The 24,814-nt window shown below is 49.6% G+C and overlaps 1 protein-coding gene across 1 annotated transcript in view; it reads right to left on the reverse strand.

Moving 5' to 3' along the window:
• comtd1 (catechol-O-methyltransferase domain containing 1) overlaps positions 1-24,814 on the reverse strand; it is a 78,625-nt gene that overhangs the window by 48,793 nt on the left and 5,018 nt on the right. Inside the window, 2 exon segments of the mRNA XM_070865373.1 lie at positions 14,761-14,879; positions 23,976-24,081. Coding sequence (XP_070721474.1) covers positions 14,761-14,879; positions 23,976-24,081 — 225 coding nt within the window.

The raw sequence follows: 24,814 nt of genomic DNA on the forward strand, positions 1-24,814 counted from the left end.
CTAGAGGCCATCAATATAAGATAGCCACCAAGAAATCCAATAAGGAATTCACAAGAAACCCCTTTACTCAGAGAGTGGTGAGAATGTGGAACTCGCTGCCACAGGGAGTGGTTGAAGCGAATAGTATCGATGCATTTCAGGGGAGACTAGATAAGCATTTGAGAGAGAAGGGAATAGAGAGTTATGCTGATAGATTTAGATGAGAAAAGACGGGAGGAGGCTCGAGTGGAGCATAAACGCTGGCATAGACTGGATGGGCCGAATGGCTTGTTTCTGTGCCGTATATCCGATGTAACCAACCCCTGACCCCCACCCCCGGATCGTGAACTCCAGGCCCTAGCCGCACCAGCACTCCCAAATTTCTAGGCCATAAACTTTGGCAAATAGAATGACATGAGCAGGAAGAGAGGGAGGAGAATAAGGGAGAGGGAGAGAGGAAACAGGTTATTTGGACAGATTATTTATATTTTCAATTAATTTTATTACCCGAGAGTTTCAAGCTTTAATTTTTTTAATAAATGAACTCCAAAATTGAATCGGTAGAAATTCAAAAATGAGACAGCAATGTTGCTGCATATTCTTGTCACGATCTCTTACTGCACAGGTCATCAAATCTATCAAGTGAAAGTAATTCTGTAAAAACTGATCCAGGAAGAATTTCAAATTCAACACAACGTGAAAATGAACCGAAAGCTTTAGTGAGCATTACAGGGCTGGCTTTTCATTAACATTCATCGGGTCAGAGAGAGATTAACATTAATCCAGCACAAAATACAAGTCTCTAATCTAAAGTCAAAGAATTAAGGCAACATCAAACAACACGAGTAAATCTAAACAGCAAATTCATTCACACCAACAGTGTGATGTTCCTGCACCATACTACAAACTCACACGAGGCATGTACTGCAGACACAGTCACTACGTGACCTTAACCTTTATTCCCAGGACGAAGGAGTGCCGACCCTGGGTGGGACCTCCTCTTTTCTACCTGGAAACCCAGGTGAGGAGTGTCTCCCACAAGTTCACCCCCTGTGGTCAGGGTGTGCATTTCTAGGGTCTAAGTACAGTGTACAGGAGTTGCATGAAGGTTACAGTTATATGAAGATTACCGTTGCATGATGGTTACATACATGACATCACCTCCCCCTCACATCTTTTTGTGTCAAAGGTTAAGTCCTTCAGGTGGTCGACGCTCTCTCGTGGAGTGCCGCAGTTGTGGCTCTGGTGGCTGAGCCTCGGCACGCGTCTCTGTCACCTGAGGTGATTCCGGCCTGTCCGGGCTGGCCGCAGGGACTGTGCATGCTGTGGATTGTCCTTGTTGCTCACCCGCTGGCAGTGGTGTGGCTGACATCTCATGCTCTTCTTCAGGTTCCTCTGTGTCTTTGCTGAACCTTTTCTTCACTTGGTCCAAGTGTTTGCAGCATATCTGCCCATTGTTTAGTCTGACCACTATGACCCTATTCCCATCTTTGCCAATTACTGTGCCCTCAAGCCACTTGGGTCCCAAAGCATGGTTAAGAACAAATACCGGGTCATCCATTTCTATACACCTCCCCCTTGAGTTTCGATCATGGAACTCAGTTTGGGACTGGCGCTTGCCCTCAACAATGTCTGCCAGGGCTGGGTGAATGAGGGACAGCCGCGTTTTAAGCTTGCGTTTCATGAGGAGTTCCACTGGCAGCACTCCCGTGAGTGAGTGCGGGCGGGACCTGTAGGCCAGCAGGAGGTGCGATAGGCGGTACTGAAGGGAAGGTCCTTGGATGTGTAGCATGCCCTGTTTTATGACTTGGACCACACGTTCCGCCTGGCCATTGGAAGCCGGCTTGAACGGCGCTGTCCGGACGTGTTTGATACCATTGCCCGACATAAACTCCTGGAATTCATGGCTGGTGAAACATGGGCCATTGTCACTGACCAGGATGTTCGACAAGCTGTGGGTCGCGAAAACTGTATGCAGACTCTCCACGGTGATGGATGTCGTGCACGAGTTTAATATGATGCACTCGATCCATTTCGAGTATTCATCGACAACGATCAGGAACATTTTCCCCATGAACGGGCCCGCATAGTCTACGTGAATACGTGACCATGGCCTGGTGGGCCACGGCCACGGGCTGAGCGGGGCCTCCCTGGGGGCATTGCCCAGCTGGGCACACGTCGTGCACCTGCGAACCCAGTGTTTCAGGTCTGAGTCAATCCCCAGTCACCACACATGTGACCGGGCAATGGCCTTCATTACCACGATGCCTGGGTGCTCGCTGTGGAGTTCCCTGATGAACGCTTCCCTTCCTTTCTGGGGCATGACTACCCGGCTGCCCCATAGCAGGTAGTCGGCTTGGATGGAGAGCTCATCCATCCATCTCTGAAACGGTCTGACCTCCTCGGGGCACGCCCCTTGCGTGGGCGCCCAATCCCCAGTCAGGACACATTTCTTTATCATGGATAGGAGGGGATCTCTGCTGGTCCAGAGTTTGATCTGTCGGGCTGTGATGGGGGAACCTGTGGTGTCAAAAGCCTCAACAGCCATGACCATCTCAGCGCTTTGCTCTGCCGCCCCCTCGGTGGTGGCCAGTGGGAGCCTGCTGAGCGTGTCAGCGCAGTTTTCGGTGCCTGGCCGGTGCCGTATGGTGCAGTCACACGCAGCCAGCATGAGAGCCCATCACGGTATGCGAGCTGACGCATTAGCATTGACAGCCTTGCTGTCGGACAACAGGGATGTTAACGGCTTGTGGTCCGTCTCTAGCTCGAACCGTCTACTGAAAAGGTACTGGTGCATCTTTTTCACACCATAAACACAAGCGAGTGCTTCCTTTTCAACCATGTCATATCCATGCTCTGCCTGAGAGAGTGACCTGGAGGCATAAGCCACCAGTTGGAGTCGGCCGTCGTCATTAGCCTGCTGCAACACACACCCAATCCCGTAGGACGATGCATCGCATGTTAAAACCAGTTTTTTTACAGGGGTCATACAAAGTCAACAGTTTGTTAGAACATAGCAGGTTCCTCGTCTTATTGAAAGTCCGTTCTTGACAGTCCCCCCCAAAACCATTCACAACCTTTACGCAGGAGCATGTGTAACGGCTCCAACAATGTGCTTAAGTTCGACAGAAAGTTACCAAAATAGTTCAAAAGTCCCCGACATGTTGCCGGGCCTGGGCGCCCGGCGGATCGCCTCCATTTTTGATTCAGTGGGCCGGATCCCGTCTGCGGCAACCCTCCTGCCAAAAACTCGACCTCTGGGGCCAAAAACACACACTTAGCCTTTTTCAGCCGCAAGCCTACCCGGTCCAGTCGGCATAGCACCTCCTCCAGGTTGTGGAGGAGTTCCTCGGTGTCTCGACCCGTGATAAGGATGTCGTCCTGAAATACGATTGTTCCAGGAATGGATCTGAGCAAGCTTTCCATGTTCCGCTGAAAGATGGCTGCCGCCGAACGACTGCCAAACGGACACCTGTTGTAGACAAATAATCCCTTGTGCGTGGTGATGGTGGTCAGAAGCTTGGATTCTTCAGCCAGTTCCTGAGTCATGTCGGCCGACGTGAGGTCCAGCTTCGTGAACAGCTTGCCACCTGCCAGCGTGGCAAAAAGGTCCTCCGCTCTCGGGAGCGGGTATTGGTCTTGCAGCGATACTCGGTTGATGGTGGCTTTGTAGTCGCCACAAATCCTAACCGAGCCATCTGCTTTAAGGACAGGAACGATGGGACTTGCCCAGTCGCTGAATTCAATGGCCGAAATTATGCCCTCTCTGAGCAGCCTTCCAATTCACATTCAATTTTCTCACGCATCACATACGGCACCACTCTGGCTTTGTGTTGCACTGGTCTGGCGTCCGGAGTGATGTGTTTCACTACTTTAGTACCCTTGAACGTTCCGGCACCAGGTTGAAACAGTGACCTGAATTTTTGTAGGACCTGTGAGCATGAACTTCGCTCCACAGATGAAATGGCGTGCACATCCCCCCATTCCCAATTCATCTCAGCTAGCCAACTCCTCCCCAAGAGCACAGGGCCATTTCCCGGGACGATCCAGAGTGGCAGCCGGTTCTGTGATCTATTATGTGTTACCACCAAGTTTGCACTGCCCAGCACTGGGATGGTCTCTTTGGTGTACGTCCGTAGCTGCGTGTCAATGCGTTCCAGTTTGGGCCTGCTAGCTCTGTGTGGCCATAGTCTCTCAAATTGTTGGGTGCTCATAGGTGACTGGCTATCTCCCGTATCCAGCTCCATGCACACCGGAATGCCATTCAAAAAAACTTTCATTATCATGGGTGGCGTTTTAGTGTATGAGCTGTGGACGTCAGCCACAGACCCCTCGTCTGGTTCCTCTGTCTCGCAGATTAGCCTCGCCACAGTCTTTTTGCACATCCTGGCCAAGTGTCCACTGACGTTACAAATTCTACAGGTATATTGCTGGAACCTGCAGCTTCTCACAGTATGTCTACCCCCGCATCTCCAGCATGAGCTGAGATTGTTGTTAACAAAAGGACTGTTACCAGGCATTCCTCTCTGATTGCCCATTTGATTGTTTCTAAGCACTCTGATGGTGGGTGTTAATGGTCCCATCGCGGGGCGCATTGTTCCTCGTGAAGGCGTGAATTGCCGATCCCCTTTCCATTGTCCCTGTTGCGGGCCCACCTTAGAGTCTGTTGCTGCCTGGGCGGTTTCGAAATGCCCTTGCCTGCCTGCGGGGTCCCTAGCCATGTTCACAATGTTAACTCCCTGGTCCATCGCCACGTTGGGACCAGGGCTGCGCACGTAAATTAGCTTGGTCTACTCTTCTCCTGCCATGAAGGTCTGAGCTATCAACGCCGCCCCTTCTAAAGTCAAGTCCTTAGTCTTTATGAGCTTCCTGAAAATCCCAGCATGATTAATGCCCTCAATGAAAAAGTCCCTTAACATCTCCCCCCTGCAGGCGTCTGTGAACTTAGAGATTGGCCAAGCACCGCAGGTCCGCAACGAAGTCCAAAATGTATTGTCCCTCCTGGCACCAGTGTGTGTAGAACCGGTGCCGGGCCATGTGTACGCTACTCGCCGGCTTGAGATGCTCACTGATCAGCTGGCTGAGCTCTTCAAAGGGCTTGTCCGCTGGTTTTTGGGGTGCGAGCAGGTCTTTCATCAGCGCATACGTCTGTGGTCCGCAGCTGGTCAGTAGATGCGCCCTCCGCTTGTCAGCCGCTGTCGCTCCCAGCCAGTCCTTCGTGACAAAGCTCTGCTGCAGTCTTTCCACTAAGTCGTCCCAGTTCTCACCCACACAGTAACGTTCCCCTGTGCTACCGGTGGCCATCCTCATGGTTCGGTGATTCCCGTTTCTCGTCGCCAAATGTGGGGTCCCTGCACTGTACTGCAAACTCACACGAGGCATGTACTGCAGACACAGTCACAACATGACCTTAACCTTTATTCCCAGGATCAAGGAGTGCTGACCCTGGGTGGGACCTCTCCTTTTCTACCTGGAAACCCAGGTGAGGAGTGTCTCCCACAAGTTCACCCCCTGTGGTCAGGGTGTGCATTTGTAGGGTATAAGTACAGTGTACAGGAGTTGCATGAAGGTTACAGTTACATGAAGATTACCGTTGCATAATGGTTACATACATGACAAACAGGCTCGTAGATAAGTTTATTAATAACTCAGAACGCATGCACTGTGGGACATGGAAATCCATTCAGCCCCTCCAACATACACAAACAGGCCCACTTCCAGAGTTCAATGAAAGCAGCAACTCCCACACCCAACCCGAGCGGAACCCCCCCCCCTTACACACTGAACCCCCCACACACACACTGAACACCCCCTCGCACACTGAACCTCCCCCTCTCACACTGAACCCTCCCCGGCACACTGCACCCTCCCCCGCACACTGCACCCTCCCCCGCACACTGCACCCTCCCCCGCACACTGCACCCTCCCCCGCACACTGAACCCCCCCACACACACACTGAACCCCCCCACACACACACTGAACCCCCCCTCGCACACACTGAACCCCCTTCACACACACTGAACCCCCTTCACACACTGAACCCCCCTCACACACTGAACCTCCCTCGCACACTGAACCCCCTCGCACACTGAACCCCCCTCGCACACTGAACCCCCCCTCACTGAACCCCCCTCATACACTGAACCTCCCCTCGCACACTGAACCTCCCCTCGCACACTGAACCTCCCCTCGCACACTGAACCCCCCCAGCACACTGAACCCCCCCAGCACACTGAACCCCCCCCTCGCACACTGAACCCCCCCTCGCACACTGAACCCCCCCTCGCACACTGAACCCCCCCTCGCACACTGAACCCCCCCTCGCACACTGAACCCCCCCTCGCACACTGAACCCCCCACACACACTGAACCCCCCTCCACACACTGAACCCCCCTCCACACACAGAACCCCCCTCCACACACAGAACCCCCCTCCACACACTGAACCCCCCACACACACTGAACCCCCCTCCACACACTGAACCCCCCTCCACACACTGAACCCCCCCTCACACACTGAACCCCCCCTCACACACTGAATCCCCACTCACACACTGAATCCCCACTCACACACTGAACGCCCCCCCCCACACACTGAACCCCCCCTCGCACACTGAACCCCCCCCTCACACACTGAATCCCCACTCACACACTGAACGCCCCCCCCACACACTGAACCCCCCCCTCGCACACTGAACCCCCCCTCACACACTGAACCCCACCTCACACACTGAACACCCCCTCACACACTGAACACCCCCTCCACACACTGAACACCCCCGTACACACTGAACCCCCCCTCGCACACTGAACCCCCCCTCGCACACTGAACCCCCCCTCGCACACTGAACCCACCTTGCACACTGAACCCCCCACACACACACACTGAACCCCCCCCATACACACTGAAACCCCCCCTCGCACACTGAACCCCCCCCCCCACACACACACACACTGAACCCCCCCTCACACACTGAACCCCCCCCTCACACACTGAACCCTTGCACACTGAACCCCCCCCCCTCACACACTGGACCCCCCCTCACACACTGAACCCCCCCGCACACAATGACCCTCCCCCCCACCCACACACACTGACCCCCCACCCCCTCCACCCTCACACAACCCGACCTGACCTCGCTGTAATCCATAAACGTCACCAGCTCAGCTTCAAAGCCAGCAGTTGCAATGCCAGCTGATACGGGTGGTGGGAGATGATCCTCGACTGAAAGCCATCTCCTCCTCTCAGGGTCAACGTGCACAGGAGCCAGCGATACAGCAGCATTTCTGGCTGGCGACAGAGGTGATCCGGGGAGAGATAGGTTCTCCGTGCTCTCGAGGAGTTCCCACACTGATCCGTGCAGGCCAAGGAGTCCTGGCTGTTGTGTCCGGGGCCCAGTTGTGAGGGAGGTGAAGGGCAGCACAAGCCTCCAGCCGAGAGTGGGGCCAGGTAGAACTGCGCTTTGTGCGAGCAGTGGGGCCGGATGGTGGGTTGATTTACAAAAGAATGAATACAAAGGGAACTTTAGGAGGAAGGAGACAGAGGCCTAGGAGTGGAAGCACAGATGGACATTGGGAGAGGAATGGAATGGGTTCGAATACAGGGGGAGTCTTTTGAAAACGTTGTCATTTCATTCCTAGGATCCCATAACTGGCCCTGAAATCCCGGCCTCCTTGGGTCGGTCGGAGTGTGTACGGACCCGGGAGGGCATCGCAAAAGCTCGTTTCCAACGCACAATGCGCTGAAAACTTGCTTTTCCAACCCTGCCCACTAAGGTAAGTTTATTTTAAACCATAATTCTTCAAAGCTGCTCCTGGGTACAATAAAATCCACTTATTGATCCTGGGTGGAGGAGAATGCGGGGGAGGTGCAGAGGGTCCATGCACTAATGTGACCCTTGTGGTCCGGGATGGGGGAGGAGCTGGTGCTACAAATGGGCCTGTCCCGACTAGGACTGAGATTGAGGCCGCTGGATTTCTTTTACTTCGAGCCTGGTGAGGGCAGCTACACTTCTATATGCAGCATTGAGTGGTTCATATCCAACATGGTGCGCGCCAAGTTAACTGAGAGGGAGCAGAGTCAACAGGGCATCGCTTGTTGAAATACGGAGTTTTTCACAGCATCCACGAGAGGCCCCCGGACGTAACCGGATGTGAGAGGGAGCCCGAATTTTAGCTATGAGGAAAGGTTGGATAGGCTAGGTGTTGTGTTCATACTTTATGGGGCTGAAATCGCGGTGGGAGGCTTCCCGCGGGCAATTGCCTCCGACCTGAAACATTTCTACGAATTTACCTGATGGTCCCGGAGGAGCGTGGGATTCCGGTGAGGAGGCCTTCTCTTCCCGAGCTGCGAAGCGCGCTCCCATCCTCCAGGTTCCCACGGAGACGCTGCAGTCACGTGTGACTGCTCAGCCAACCTGGTACAGTATTCCACGGGTTCCCATTAATAGCAATGGGAACTCCGTATCTACCAGTTCTCATTGCTATTAATGGGGAAAAAACAAACACACTAATAAAAAATAAAAAACAGATGTCACATAATTAAAACTAATTGAAATTAAAGTTAATAAATGCCTTAGAAAAAACCAATATTTTCCAGATTTTTAAAAAAGTTTTGTAATTCGGGTTAAAAATAAACTTACCTTCGAGGGCAGTTTTTAACAATAAAATGTAATTTAATTATATTTGTGTATGTTAAACACTTACGTCTGTAACAGTAGGTTATGCACCTGCTTTTTCAGGCACAAGAATTTTGAGGACATTTTCTGGGCAAGATATGGGTGAATCCCGCAATCTTGCCCTTGCAAATGTCCTCGCTCCCGAGATATGGAGGATCTGCTCCAGCTTGGCAGATCAGAAAAGGCGGTTTTCAGCGCATGCGCACTGTGCGCTGAAAACCGGCTTTTCCGCTGTCTTCCCGGGTCCGTAGAAACTTCGTTCGGACCTGGGGAGGCCGGGATTTCCAGGCCTATGTGTTTGTTACAGGACACCCGACAGGAATTAGGACCCTGCGGGAGCTATTCACACATTGCTGTAAACATGCTGGTTCATGCTGGTTTTGAAATACCATTTTTGGTTGTTGCTATAAAGGACACATATAGTTACATTTGTCCTGTTTCAGTTAGTCTGTTTATTTATGTACACAACACTTGGCTGAAGGGAGACTTGGTAACAGTGTATAATATTGAGGGGCCTAGATAGAGTTGATAATACGGACCTATTTCCCTAGCAGAGAGGTCAGTAATCAGAGGGGCATAGATTTAAAGTTGTTATATCTGTGATGTACTTATGAATGACACCATGAGGCAATGTGTTGTACTCAAACTGTAGTGACCTTGGTCCTTTATTCCAAACTCCAGAGTGAGGCACAAGCATAGTGCGCAGCCTTTTATACTGGGTCCTGTCACCAGGGCAGGAAACCCCCGGTCTCCACCAGTTACACCCTCTAGTGGTGTCAGCATGTATATACACAGTGTAAACCTTATTGACAGTACATCAGGTAAACAAGCCTCCATCTTATACATCATCATCATAGGCAGTCCCTCGAAACAAGGATGACTTACTTCCATGCCGAAAACGGATGAGTTCACAGGTGTTTCAATGAAGAACCTAATATTCTGGATCCCGAACTACATGTTGAAGGGTGGAAGGGTGAAGGCCGTTGCAACCCAGCCACCACACGGGCTTGACAGAGCTAGGTCTTGGTCCAGTGGCAAGGATTAACCAGGACGACTGGAGACTAGCTCTGCTGCACGGACCTAGTGTGCACACATATCGCACGCAGTGTGTGCTGGCCCGTGCTGCCCCTCGGCCCCTGGCCCCGAACTCACGCCTCACCCGAGTCCCGATCACCGATCACATCCCTCTACGAACTCTTACCGCTCCTTCGCCCCGACCTCACCGCTCCTGCTGCACCTGCCCGCACTGCAGTCAGCCGTCGCCCTCCTGCAGCAGCACGCGCTGCTCCCTGCAGTGGTATGTTACCGCAAGCTGCTCCCTCCAATGGCTCCGGCCTGCTGATGGTCTTGCAGGCCGGGACCGTGCCGATTTCCGGCCCGGGCCACCGCCGCTCCTCCTTCTAGGCCAATAACGGCAAGCATTCCATATGCCTTCTTTGCCACCTTATCCACCTGGCCTGCTACCTTCAGGGATCTGTGGACCTGTGCTCCAAGGTCCCTGTGTTTCTCTACACACGTTAAATCATGGCATTGCGCGTTTGTGCCCTTGGAAAAAAAAAACAACCACATAGTGACTACACAGAAAGTACATCCATAGTCTGCATATACAACAAAAGTAATTAAGGATTAGAGGGGATTTGAGGAGAACTTTATTCACCCAAGGGGTGGTGGGGGTCTGGAACTCACTGCCTGAAAGAGTGGTAGAGGCAGAAACCCTCACCGCATTTAAAAAGTACTTGGATGTGCACTTGAAGTGCTGTAACCGACAGGGCTATAGATCAAGAGCTGGAAAGTGGGATTAGGCTGGATAGCTCTTTGTCAGCTGGCGAGGACACAATGGGCAAATTGGCCTCCTTCTGTGCAATAAGTTTCTCTGGTTCTATGATCCTGTTACTGAGTGTATGTGAGGCAGGCTTGCACTGCGAGAATGGGCAGGAGCAAGCTCTCTCCCCGACTGAACGAAACATATGGAAGCGCTGGCGTGAGGTGCCTGCAAGGGCCAATCCTGCAGCTCTGGAAATATCTGCGAAATCCTGCTGGGCTGTTAATGTAGAGAAAAATCCTGAAATAGAGACAGGAAAGGCTTGAGGAAAAACACACAGTGGGCCAGCAACTGAACGAGAAAAGGACAGGCTAATGTTCAGTGTCGAGTAATCTGTAAACTGGCAGATGGTGAGCTTCTTTTTAATGGAGAAGAAAGACTTGCATTTATATAGCGCCTTTCACAACCTCTGGGTGTCCCAAAGCGCTTTACAGCCAAGGAAGTACTTTTAAAGTGTTGTTACTGTTGTAATGTAGGAAACGCGGCAGCCAATTTAAGCACAGCAAGCTCCCACAAACAGCAATGTGATAATGGCCAATCTTTTTTTTGTGTTGTTGATTGAGGGATAAATATTGGCCAGGACACCGGGGATAACTCCCCTGCTCTTCTTCAAAAAATAGTGCCATGGGATCTTTCATGTCCATTTGAGAGAGCAGACGGGGCCGCGGTTTAACGTCTCATCCGAAAGACGGCATCTCAGACAGTGCAGCACTCCCTCAGCACTGCACTGGAGTGTCAGCCGAGATTTATATGCTCAAGTCACTGGAGTGGGACTTGAACTCACGACCTTCTGTCTCAGAGGCCAGAGTGCTAGCCACTGAGCCACGGCTGACACTGGACGGTGCCGTTTTCTGAAGACGAAGCTAGCTGGTACCTGCTGTGTAGCTGAGGCCCCTGCAAGGCCGGCGACGAGCTCGGTCAGCAATCGGACAGGTTACTTTGTTTTAAAGTGACTCTGAGGGAGCTCTGAGGGAGCTAGAGTATGTCTGATGCGGACAATGCCCGGGAGCCAATCGAACTGGAAGGGCTGCCAGCCTGTGCACTCGGGAGGCAGTCAGCTGTGGGGAGTCACCGATTTACCCCTGAGATTGGAGCGGTGTAAATACAGAGGGCATGGGGGCCGGGGGGGGCATGCTTGACACTGAAACCGAGACTACCAGGCACCCCTTCAGGCTGGTACTCCATGTCATCGGGAAGTATTGTAACCCAGATCCATGACATCTTGTTACTTTGTTCTTACTGCCACTGCCTTGCTGTGGGAGCAGGCTTAAACAGGACTGTCTCACCCACGGCAGAATTGATCTTGAATACTTGTGCGCCGCACCAGCTCATTGCGTGGAGGAGATTCTAATTGCCGTGCTGCTGTCTGGGCCACCTGACTGCCGGTGGATGCTGAATGGATGCTGTCCGTCTGTAGGACCAGGCTTCTGTTCGACGTCTCCTGGCAACATTGAGTTGGAGGGGAGTGGTGCTCGAGGGCGGGGGTGGGGTTGCTTAATTAAATTTTTTTTTTTAAAAAGCCGTCAATATAGATTTACAGGGAACCAATCTATTAGTCTGTGGCAGGAGGGTCTTTGTGATACAGAAGTGTGAGGCTGCAATTGGGGATTCAGTCATTCAAATCACAGCCTGTTTATTAAAATATTGGCTGTGGCTGGACGTAGAATGATAAAGGATAGAAGGAGGCCATTCGGCCCATTGTGCCTGTGCCAGCTCTTTATAAAAATGCTGACCAAAGAATTTCCTATCTATTTTGCCTTGTATATGTTAGTTGTGCGCATCGAATCTCGCCTCTCATCGTTTGCCCATTGGTTTCAGTGTCTTTTCCTCCGCTCCGTTTTGTTGTGTTCTGCTTTGGTCCATAACCAATCACAGCGCAAAAGCCTGCTTCCTCAATTCAGTGTCCTCCAATCACATTGCAGGACATAGGGACATAGAAATGGGAGGAGGCCATTCAGCCCTTTGAGCCTGTTCCACCATTCAGTGAGATCATGGCTGATCTGTGACCTAACTCCATATCCTTTTAATACCTTTGGTTAACAAAAAAACTATCAATTACCGATTTTAAAGTAACAATTGACCCAGCATCATCTGTTTGCGGAAGAGAGATCCAGACTTTCTACCACCTTTTGCGTGTCAAAGTGTTTCCTATCAAAAAAGGGTATGGAGAGAAAGCAGGAATAGGGTACTGAAGTTGCAGGATCAGCCATGATCATATTGAATGGTGGTGCAGGCTCGAAGGGCCGAATGGCCTACTCCTGCACCTATTTTCTATGTTTCTAACTTCACTCCTGAAAGGCCTGGCTCTAATTTTTAGGCTATGTCCCCTCGTCCTAGAATTCCCAACCAGCTGAAATAGAAAACAAATCTGTGAGTTAAGCCACCCCAACTGTGCGAGAAGCTTTTAATGGTGTTGTTTGAAATGTAATGGATTCTGAGGCGAGTGGATTATTGGTCCAGGAATCCTGCTCCACTGCTTCCCGCGGGCGGTCGACAGAAAAAGGTAAAAAAGATGCGCACCTACCTGTTCCTGCTGCGCCCATCAGCGATCCCGATCCTGAGGCCACCTCTCGCTGCGTGTCGGAGCGTGCGCACGTCAGGGCAGACATATGCCGGACGGAGCTGCAGTCACATGGCACTGGGCAGTCAATCTAGGTACGGTATTTTCTCATTCATAATAATGGCAACTCCGTAAGTAGGACTTCTCATTACCCAACACCCAAACATAAAAGAAATTGGAAAAATACATCACATATTTAAGATTAATTTAAATTAAAGTTAATAAATATTTTTCCGATTTTTAAAAATGGTTAACAAAAAAACTATCAATTACCGATTTTAAAGTAACAATTGACCCAGCATCATCTGTTTGCGGAAGAGAGATCCAGACTTTCTACCACCTTTTGCGTGTCAAAGTGTTTCCTATCAAAAAAGGGTATGGAGAGAAAGCAGGAATAGGGTACTGAAGTTGCAGGATCAGCCATGATCATATTGAATGGTGGTTTTAAAAATTTTTAATTTAAAAAATTATGGTTTAAAATAAACTTACCTTAGTGGGCAGGGTTTTTAACGTTAAAATGTGTTTTTTAAATTTTATTTTTATCTGTTTTTGCATGTTTTAAAACTCTTAAGCTGGTAAAAGTAGGCTTTTACCAGGCGCAAGAGTTGTCAGGACATTTGCAAGGCAAGAGATGGGTAAATACCACAATCTTGCCCATGCGAATGTCCTGGCTGTGGGGATACGGACGATCTGTCAAGCACCAGCTTTGTAGAGTTCAATTCTCAGCACAGAAAGACCAGTTTTCAGGCAGGGCTCACAGAATAGATTATACTCTGCGAGTCGCTCACCATACGAAACAACGCCGTTAATAATCCCCAGTCATGCAACACTCCTCTTAAAAGAGCAAGCTACGACAACTTCTCTGCCAAAGTCATCCTAAAATAACAACAACTTTTATTTATATAGCACCTTTAACGTAGTAAAACATCTCAAGGCACGTCAAAGGCATGTTATGAGATTTAAAAATTTGGCACCGAACCACACAAGGAGAAATTAGGGCAGGTGACCAAAAGCTTGGTCAAAAAGGTAGGTTTTCGGGAGCGTCTTAAAGGAGGAGAGAGGGGCGGAGAGGTAAACCCCCAGTCAGTGTGGCTGCAGTTGTTTAAAGAGCCAGTACTGTTTTTAAAATTCACAGCACACCTCAAATCTCAGAGAAAAGTATTTAAGTTAAGAGAATGGTAATACTTTGAAATAAGCAGAGAGATGGATATACAAATCTTCAACAGCGAGAGGGCAAGTTGATACAGCTGTTTGCATTTGGGCTCCGAGGTTTTATAAATAGGGGTATGGCGAGGCGGGGGGGAAAAGCAAAATAAGTAATGCTAAACCCATAAAAGTCATGGAATGGCGGAACAGGCTCAAGGGGCTGAATGGCCTACTCCTATATGCAACATCTTGTCTCCTCTGACAGCACATCGAGCAATGTTCCCTGGAAGCTGTGCTCTGTCTGCACGGCACGTTTATTTTAGTGCGTGGTCCCTTTAAATTTCCGCGCATGCGCGGTATTTACAACGGAGAAGCTGGTGGGAACTTTCCAATTACCGGCCGTGCAGCTGAGAGGGAACATTGTCAGGGAATAGTTTCATTTTTATGCCTTACAAAAATATTCATCAGAATTCGTGTTGGCTTGAAAAGTGGTCATCGATCTAAAAGGCTTCAAGCATTAAAGTTAACCCAACAAATTATATTTAACCATGCTTGAATGGGAATTTTTTCTCACCTCCTTCCAAAATGGTTTTCCAATGTTGACAACCTCCAAATTGATATCGTAGGCGAGGACTTTTCCATCGTCTGGCACTGCAAGCACCATGTTCAAGGTGTTGTATCCGGTGTAGACCCCTGCAGAAGCGAGTCAAGCCGACTATTGAGATGACGAAACAAAAGAGGTGAAAATAGTTCAGCCGAGAACAGTTCACGAAGGTGTATTGGTAAAATCCGATCCACAAAAATCAAAGCAAAGTTGCAGAGAGAGATTTGCAGACAGCTCACAGTGCTGCTCCACGTGGGCTAGTCATGCTCCCATTCCCCTCTCCGTGTTTTCCCCTCCTCACCTAAAGGTGCCCGACTCCAGCTCAAATCATGGGGGACATGAGGAGAAACTTCTTCACTCAGAGAATTCTCTACCACAAAAAGTCGTTGAGGCCAGTTCGTTAGATATATTCAAAAGGGAGTTAGATGTGGCCCTTATGGCTAAAGGGATCAAGGAGTATGGAGAGAAAGCAGGAATGGGGTACTGAGGTTGCATGATCAGCCATGATCATATTGAATGGTGGTGCAGGCTCGAAGGGCCGAATGGCCTACTCCTGTACCTACTTTCTATGTTTCTATGACATCCGAGCACAGATGGCTCGTGTCCAACAGAGTGTAGGGAGAGAGAGCTCGGCTCATTGTCCCCTGCCCCAGCCTATGGGGCAAACTGCTCCCATGATGTTAGATGGCCCAGTGCAGACTAGTGGTGAACCTTACGGCCCTGTAGAGTTTGGTATCAAATCACATGATGAGACAAAAGGCTCCACATGTTGTTTGAGCCAATGTCCAGATTGAAACCAGTGAGCTATTGAGTCAGGTATTATCATTGACTGTCACTCAGCCACACCTCTGTACTATACTGAAAGAAAAACTTGCATTTATATAGCACCTTTCACGACCTCCCAACCTCCCAATGAAGTACTTAAAAAAAAATTAAGTGCAGTCACTATTGAAAAATGGGAAACCCAGCAACCAATTTGCGCACAGCAGGCTCCCACAAACAGCAATGTGATAATGACCAGATACTCTGGTTTTAGTGATGTTGGTTTTAGAAATAAATATTAGCCAGGACCAATGTTCCCTTCGAGGTGCGCGGGCACGCGGGAGATCCTGCTCGGGCTGCTCACAAGCTGTTGCCACTGGAAGATACTGCACAAGCACAGCCGCACAGCAAGGGAGATTCTTCTTCAAAATAGTGCCATGGGATCTTTTATGTGCACCCGAGAGGGTAGACGGGGCCTTGGTTTAACATGTCATCTAAAAGACATCAACTAGGACATGGCAGCACTCCCTCAGCACTGCACCGGGAGTGTCAGCCTAGATTTTGCACTCAAGTCTCTGAAGTGGGACATGAACTTTCTCAACGAGAGGTGAGAGTGTTATCCACTGAGCGCCCTACCTGACTTCTGGTACAGGTACCTCGGTTGACACTGTGTAAAGGATGATGATGAATCTTATAAACACTTTTCACGTAACGAACGATCCCAAGGCACCTTACAGAGAACTGGAGAAAAGTATGAGGAGATGACTGAAGGGACAGATATGGGGTTTGATGAAAGTTGGAGAGTGTGGGAGAGGGGTTTAGCAAAGTGATTCCAGAGTGCAAGAGCATTGTGGCTAAAGTGGGATGGAAGGAGAGACAGACCAACATCCCGAAGTGCTTTACGTGTGTGTGGGGTGCATGTGTGTACATGTGAGGTGCGTGTGTGTGCGTGTGGGATGTGTGTGTGTGTGAGTGCGTGTGTGTGTGGGGTGTAATGTCCTTACTCAATGGCACAAAACCCACATGAGGCACATTCTATGGACAAGGTCACTCGATGACCTGAACCTTTATTCACAGGACCAAGAAGTGATGACCCTGCGTGGGACCTCCCTTTATGTACCTGGATGATCAGATAAGGAATGTCTCCCACAAGTTCACCCCCTGTGGTCAAGGTGTGCATTGCTTAAGTATATACAGTATTGCAGTGGTGTTACATAGAGGTTCCTTACATGACATCACCTCCCCCACCCCCCAAAGTCTTATTGGGATCATTGGTTAAATCTTTCAGGTGGTCTACGCTCCCTCGTGGAACGCCACAGTTGGGGCTCTGGTTGTTGAGCCTTGGCGTGAGTGTCTGTCACCTGTGGTGATTCCGGCCTGTCCGGGCTGACCACAGGGACTGTGCATGCTGCTGAATGTTCCTGTTGCTCATTCACTGGCGGTGGTGTGAGCACCATCTCATGATCTTTCTCAGGTTCCTCAGTGTCCATGCTGAACCTTTTTTTTAAAACTTGGTCCAGATGCTTACGGCACATCTGCCCATTGTTAAGTTTAACCACGATGAATATGTTCCCCTCTTTGTCTATTACAGTACCCTCAAGCCATTTGGGCACGACGGCGTGATTGAGGACAAATACGGGGTCATTTATTTCTACACATCTCCCCCTTGAATTTCGGTCATGGTACTCATTTTGGGACTGGCGCTTGCCCTCAAGTACGTCGGTCAGGACTGGGTGAATGAGGGACAACCGAGTTTTGAATGTTCGTTTCATAAGTAGCTCAGCGGGCGGGACCCCCGTGAGCGAGTGCGGTCGGGACCTATAGGCCAGCAGGAGGCGTGATAGGCGGCATTGAAGGGAGAGTCCTTGAATCCTGAGCATGCCTTGTTTAATGATTTGGACCGCACGTTCCGCCTGGCCATTGGAGGCCGGCTTGAACGGTGCTATCCTGACATTGTCCGACATGAACTCCCGGAATTCGTAGCTCGTGAAACATGAGCCATTATCACTAACAAGGATGTCCGGCAAGCCATGGGTTGCAAATACCGCACGTAGACTCTCCACAGTGGTGGATGTCATGCACGAATTCAAAATTATGCACTCAATCCATTTCGAGTACGCATCTACCACAACGAGAAACATTTTTCCCATGAACAGGCCGGCGTAATCTACATGAATACATGACCACGGCCTGGTGGGCCAGGGCCACAGGCTGAGCGGGGCCTCCCTGGGGGCATTACACAGTTGGGCACACATGCGAACACAGTGTTCCAGGTCTGAATCAAATCCCGGCCACCAAACATGTGACCGGGCAATGGCCTTCATCAACACGATGCCTGGATGCTCGCTGTGGAGTTCCATGATGAATGCCTCCCTGCTCTTCTGGGGCATGACTACCTGGTTGCCCCATAGTAGGCAGTCAGCTTGGATGGAGAGCTCATTCATCCGCCTGTGAAACGGTCTGACCTCCTCAGGATATGCTCCGTGCGCGGGCGCCCAATCCCCAGTCAGGACACATTTCTTAATCAGAGATAGGAGGGGATCTCCGTTTGTCCAGATTTTGATCTGGCGGGCTGTGGTGGGGGAGCCTGCGCTGTCAAAGGCATCAATAGCCATGACCATCTCAGCGCTTTGTTCCACTGCCCCCTCAGTGGTGGCCAGTGGAGGCGTGCTGAGCGCGTCAGCGCAATTTTCGGTGCCAGGCCGGTGCCGGACGGAGTAGTCATAAGCAGCCAGCGTGAGAGCCCATCACTATGCGAGCTGATGCATTGGCATTGACAGCCTTGCTGTCTGACAACAGGGATGTTAACGGCTTGTGGTCCGTTTCTAATTCGAACCTCCTGCCAAAAAGGAACTGATGCATTTTTTTTACACCATAGACACATGTGAGTGCTTCCTTCTCAACCATCCCATATCCCCGTTCAGCTTGAGAGAGTGACCTGGAGGCATAAGCCACAGGTTGGAGTTGGCCCTCAGCGTTACTCTGCTGCAACACGCACCCAACCCCATAGGACGATGCATCACATGTCAGAACCAATTTCTTACAGGGGTCGTACAGGGTCAATAACTTATTTGAACAAAGTAGGTTCCGCATCCGATTGAAAGCCCGTTCTTGACAGTCCCCCAAAACCAATCACAACCCTTATGCAGGAGCACCTGAAGCGGCTCCAACAACGTGCTGAATTCAATGGGTGAGATGATGCCCTCTCTCAGCAAACAGTCCAATTCGTTCTCAATTTTCTCCCGCATCACATACAGCACCGCTCTGGCTTTGTGGTGCGCTGGTCTGGTGTCTAGGGTGATGCGTATCACTACTTTGGTACCTTTGAACGCCCCGACGCCAGGTTGGAATAGTGACTCAAATTGTTGTAGGACTTGTGAGCACGAACTTTGCTCCATAGATGACATTACGTGCACATCCCCCCATTTCCAGTTCATCTCAGCTAACCAGCTCCTCCCCAACAGTGCGGGACCATTGCCCGCGACAATCCAGAGCAACAGCCGATTCACTGATCCATTGTGTGTGACAGCCAACATTGCACTGCCTAGTACTGGAATGATTTATTTGGTATACGTTCGTAGTTGTGTCTCAATGCATTCTAGTTTGGGTCTACTGGCTTTGAGTGGCCATAGCTTTTCGAATTGTTGAACACTCATGAGTGACTGGCTGGCCCCCGTGTCCAGCTCCATGCGTACAGGGATGCCGTTTAATAAAACCTTCATCATCATTGGTGGCGTTTTGGTATATGAGCTGTGAATGTTTGCCATATGAACCTGCTGAACTTCAGCGTCCATTGATTTGTCCCAAGAGTCATCATGCCTCACAGACCCCTCTTCTGGTCCATCCACCTCGTAAATTAGCCTGGTTACAGGCTTCCTGCACATTCGAGCTAAATGACCACTGAGGTTGCAATTTCTGCAGACAAATTGTTGAAACCTGCAAGTCCTGGCAGAGTGTTGGTCCCCACACCTCCAACATGAGCTGAGATTCCCATTGTTGTGAACAAAGGAGCTATGACCCTGCAGTCCTCGCTGATTGTCTCTTTGACTGCCCTTGAGTACCCTGTTAGTGGTGTCGATGGCGCCATCCCGGACCGCATTGTCCACTGTGATGGCATAAAAGTTCGTTCAGCCTGCCATTGTCTCTGTTGAAAATCTACTCTGGGGTCTACTGCTGCCTGGGGTGTGTCGAACTGCCCTTGCCTGCCTGCGGGGCTCTAAGTCGTGTTTACGATATTGACTCCCTGATCCCCCACCGCGTTGGAGGCAGAATTGCGCACGTATATTATTTTGGTTTCCTCCTCCCCCGCCATGAAAATCTGAGCCATCAATGCCGTCGCATCCAGAGTCAAGTCCTTGGTCTCAATTAACTTTCGGAAAATCCCCGTATGACCGATGCTCTCAATAAAGAAGTTCCTTAACATCTCCCCTCTGTAGGCGTCTGTGAACTTACAGAAGCTGGCCAAACACCGGAGGTCCTTCACGACGTCGGTGGGTATAGAATCTGTGTCGGGCCATATGTATGCTGCTCGTCGGTTTGAGGTGCTCACCGATTAGTTTGCTGAGCTCTTCAAAGCTTTTGTCCACCGGCTTTTCAAGTGCTAGTAGGTCCTTCATGAGCGCGTAAGTCTTAGGTCCGCAGCTGGTCAGCAGATGGGCCCTTTGCTTGTCGGCCACTGCATCTCCCAGCCATTCTTTTGTGACAAAGCTTTGCTGGAGCCTCTCAATGAAATCGTCCCAGTCCTCACCAACACAGTGCCGTTCCTCTGTGCTTCCAGTGGCCATTCTCGTGGGTCGTTGATTCCCGTTTCTCGTCGCCAATGTAATATCCTTACTCAATAGCACAAAACCCACACGAGGCACATTCTATGGACAAGGTCACTCTATGACCTGAACCTTTATTCACAGGACCAAGAAGTGATGACCCTGCGTGGGACCTCCCTTTATATACCTAGATGACCAGGTAAGGAGTGTCTCCCACAAGTTCACCCCCTGTGGTCAAGGTATGCATTGCTTAAGTATATACAATATTGCAGTGGTGTTACATCGAGGTTACATACATGACATTGGGCGCGTGTGTGTGGGGGTGCGCGCGTGTGTGGGGGGTGCGCGTGTGCGTCTGCATGTGTGTGTGTAAGTCCATTGACCTGTTTTCCGTGTGGGCCAATCCTGCACCAGTACAAAGTGGTGTTGTTGGGAGTTAGTGTTAAATTCAGCCTGAATCCAGAGTTGGAAGCCGACCCGACATTGGAATGAAGCAAAGCAAATCTCACTTCACACCCGACTAATCACGTTTAGCCTCAATAAAAAGCTAAAAATCGCTTCTCACCAGCAACAATAAATCCTTCAGCAAGTTTTTTTTAAAAATACAATTAAATGCTGTCTAAATAGTTTACCCGAGAGACATCACTGAACCAGCCCACAACTGCAGATATCCTCCTGTAAACTACAAATAATAGACATGCGACCAAGCCAATCAGAGGTCAGGCTGCTTGGCCCATTTCCGTTTCAAATGGCCAACATGGTAACATTCACGGGACTGAAAAGAGCATTTGCCAATACAGCTGTACATGAACTAAATGACTGACATGTTATGCAATCTAGTCATCTGACTCGATGGCTTGTGCCGATGTTATTTCAGCGCGGTTTCCAATTGCAACGTGCAGATTCTGCATTCTGCACCAGGGGGCTGGGAGCTGCAGCTGTGCTCTGATGACAAGAGTTCCTTGTTCCAAAGATTGTGGGATTTGTGGATCATTTTGCTTTCCACAAACTCCTCCCTGGCCTCCAAGGGATTTAGCTTCTTCTGCCTGCCCTCTGATTAGTACATCCATGTAAAAATCCTTCATGCACTATGTTGACCCATTTAACCTGCAGCATATAAATAACCCATTCCCCCCAATAGGTCAGAGTTATAGTCGTTGTCTACAAGGCCTACCCACCTCTGCAGTCTTCCTCATCTTCATGTCCCTTCCCATTCCCTCCTGCTTTCTGACTCTAGCCTCCTGTACACTCTCATCCCCTCCCCCACTTTAGATGGTAAAACCTTGTGCTGCTTGATCAGTACTCTCTGAAAATCTCTCCCTTCAATCTCCCGAACGATGATGTCAGCCGTGGGTAGCACCCTCGCCGGAAGCAGAAGGTTGTGGGTTCAAGTCCCGAGCACAAAATCTAGGCCGACACGCTAGTACAGTGCTGAGAGAGTGCTGCACTTTCTTTCTTTCTGTTTTTCGGATGAGACGTTAAACCGAGGCCCCGTCTGCTCTCTCAGATGGACGTAAAAGATCCCATGCCGCTATTTTGTGGAAGAGCAGGGGAGTTTGTCCTGGCCAATATTTATACCTCAACCAACATCCCTAAAACAGATTATCTAGACATTAGCAAATTGCTGTTTGTGGGAGCTTGCTGTGCACAAATTGGCTGCCGCGTTTCCTACTTTACAACAGTGACTACACTCCAAAAGTAATTAATCGGCTGTAAAGCGCACTGGGGCGTTCTGGAGGGTGTGAAAGGCGCTATATAAATGCAAGTCTTTCTTTCTAACTCCCTCCTACCCTTTGAAGGACCTTCTCAAAACCCATGTTTGACCAAGCTTCCACTCACCTTTCGAAAACCCTCCCACAAAATGTTCAGCATTGGTCCCCTTTTCTTCTCCATGAATCATTGAGAGATTTCTAGTAATTTATTCGAATTGCTACCCTGCAATGGCTGCTGAGTGTAGGAACCATCTCAAAATGGACCATCACATTTCTAAGAAAACACACAACACTACAAGAAATGGAATAGAATCTAAGTCAGCATGGATTTATGAAAGGGAAATCATGCTTGACAAATCTTCTAGAATTATTTGAGGATGTAACTAGTAGAGTGGACAAGGGAGAACCAGTGGATGTGGTGTATTTAGACTTTCATAAGCTATTGACAAGGTCCCACACAAGAGATTAGTGTGCAAAATTAAAGCACATGGTATTGGGGGTAATGTACTGACGTGGATAGAGAACTGGTTGGCAGATAGGAAGCAAAGAGTAGGAATAAACGGGTCCTTTTCAGAATGGCAGACAGTGACTAGTGGGGTACCGTAAGGTTCAGTGCTGGGACCACAGCTATTTACAATATACATTAACGATTTAGACAAAAGAATTGAATGTAATATCTCCAAGTTTGCAGATGACACTAAGCTGGGTGGCAGTGTGAGCTGTGAGGAGGATGCTAAGAGGCTGCAGGGTGACTTGGACAGGTTAGGTGAGTGGGCAACTACATGGCAGATGCGCTATAATGTAGATAAATGTGAGGTTATCCACTTTGGTGGTAAAAACAGGAAGGCAGATTATTATCTGAATGGTGACAGATTAATAAAAGGGGAGTTGCAATGAGACCTGGGGGTAATGGTACATCAGTTATTGAAAGTTGGCATACATGTACAGCAGGCGGTGAAGAAGGCAAATGGCATGTTGGTCTTCATAGCGAGAGGATTTGAGTGTAGGAGCAGGGAGGTCTTACTACAGTTGTACAGGGCCTTGGTGAGGCCACACCTTGAATATTGTGCACAGTTTTGGTCTCCTAATCTGAAGAAGGACATTCTTCCTATTGAGGGAGTGCAGCGAAGGTTCACCAGACTGATTCCCGGGATGACAGGACTGACATATGAAGAAAGACTGGATCGACTAGGCTTATATTCAATGGAATTTAGAAGAATGAGAGGGGATCTCATAGAAATTCTGACGGGACTGGACAGGTTAGATGCAGGAAGAATGTTCCCATGTTGGGGAAGTCCAGAACCAGGGGTCACAGTCTAAGGATAAGGGGTAAACCATTTAGGAGTGAGATGAGGAGAAACTTCTTCACTCAGAGAATTGTGAACCTGTGGAATTCTCTACCACAAAAAGTTGTTGAAGCCAGTTCGTTAGATATATTCAAAAGGGAGTTAGATGTGACCCTTACGGCTAAAGGGATCAAGGGGTATGGAGCGAAAGCAGGAATGGGGTACTGAAGGAATGATCAGCCATGATCATATTGAATGGTGGTGCAGGCTCGAAGGGCCGAATGGCCTACTCCTGTACCTACTTTCTATGTTTCTATGAGAATCACAATGGCCTCTTTAGAATGATCCCGACAACCGATGGCCCAAACCCAATTATCGCATGAGCCATTTTGGATTGAATACAACAATTGATCATTTCCTGAGTATTACAAAATACATTATTGACCATTAGGAGTCGACGGATGTCCATTGGCAGTTCAAGGTGCCCTCTCACAATGTGCCTCCTGCAGTGAAGCATTCGTCACCTTCTGCTGTAGATTATTCTGTACTGCCATGGCTCTTTGCCCATCTGCGTAGGCTTATACACAAGCACAGCTTTACCAAACGATGTCTGGTGATGTGCAGAGTGCAGGCTCTGTTGCAGGCTTACTCGCTCTACTCACCCACTTCAATCATATTCTTTGCTTTGATAAGCTTTACCAAGTTGGCCATCAGCTGTGCCTGTTCACAAGCCACCATCATCGCACTCAGTCGATTCTCGAGGGTCCGCTGGAAATGAATTTTGAAAGAAAATAAAGTGAGAAAAAAAGGTTTGCAAACACATCCCTTCCTCTTCGAAGACCTGCTGCTGTGTCGTGCTCCCAGGGACCATGGTCGGTGGGAACGGACAAGGCTCTTCTTTCCTCATGCTTTGACTGTTGCCATGGCAGTGCCACCCGCTACTGATTCTAAAACTGGATGGGGATAAAATCATGGCTTGAATCGCGCTGAATTTTCAGTATGGTGCCACCTCTGTCTGCGCCCCGGAGGGGCGGGCATAGCGGCGGGAATGGTTTCTGGACGGGCCGTCAGCTTCCAGCACCCCGCCGGCAAATCGGTTGCCTGTTTTGCGGGGACGCTGAGCAGCACCGTCTGGGAGCGTCAACACACAGAGTCTGCAAAGGGATATAGACAGGTTAAGTGAGTGAGCAATAAGGCGGCAGATGGAGTTAAAGTGGGAAATGTGAGATGGGAAGAGTATCAGCCATGATCGTATTAAATGATGGAGCAGGCTCGAGGGGCCGTATGGCATGTTCTTATGTTCTTATTAGAAAAAACAGAATTTTTTTTTTTTTAAATGGTGAGAAATGATTAAATGTTTGGTATTCAGAGAGATTTCGGTACCATAGTACAAGAAACACAGAGACTTAGCATGCAGGTACAGCAAGCAATTAGGAAGGCAAATGTCATGTTGGCCTTTATGGCAAGGGGGTTGAAGTACAAGAGTAAGGAACTTGTGCTA

Source organism: Pristiophorus japonicus, chromosome 22 (assembly GCF_044704955.1).
Source record: "Pristiophorus japonicus isolate sPriJap1 chromosome 22, sPriJap1.hap1, whole genome shotgun sequence".
Taxonomy (NCBI): domain Eukaryota; kingdom Metazoa; phylum Chordata; class Chondrichthyes; family Pristiophoridae; genus Pristiophorus; species Pristiophorus japonicus.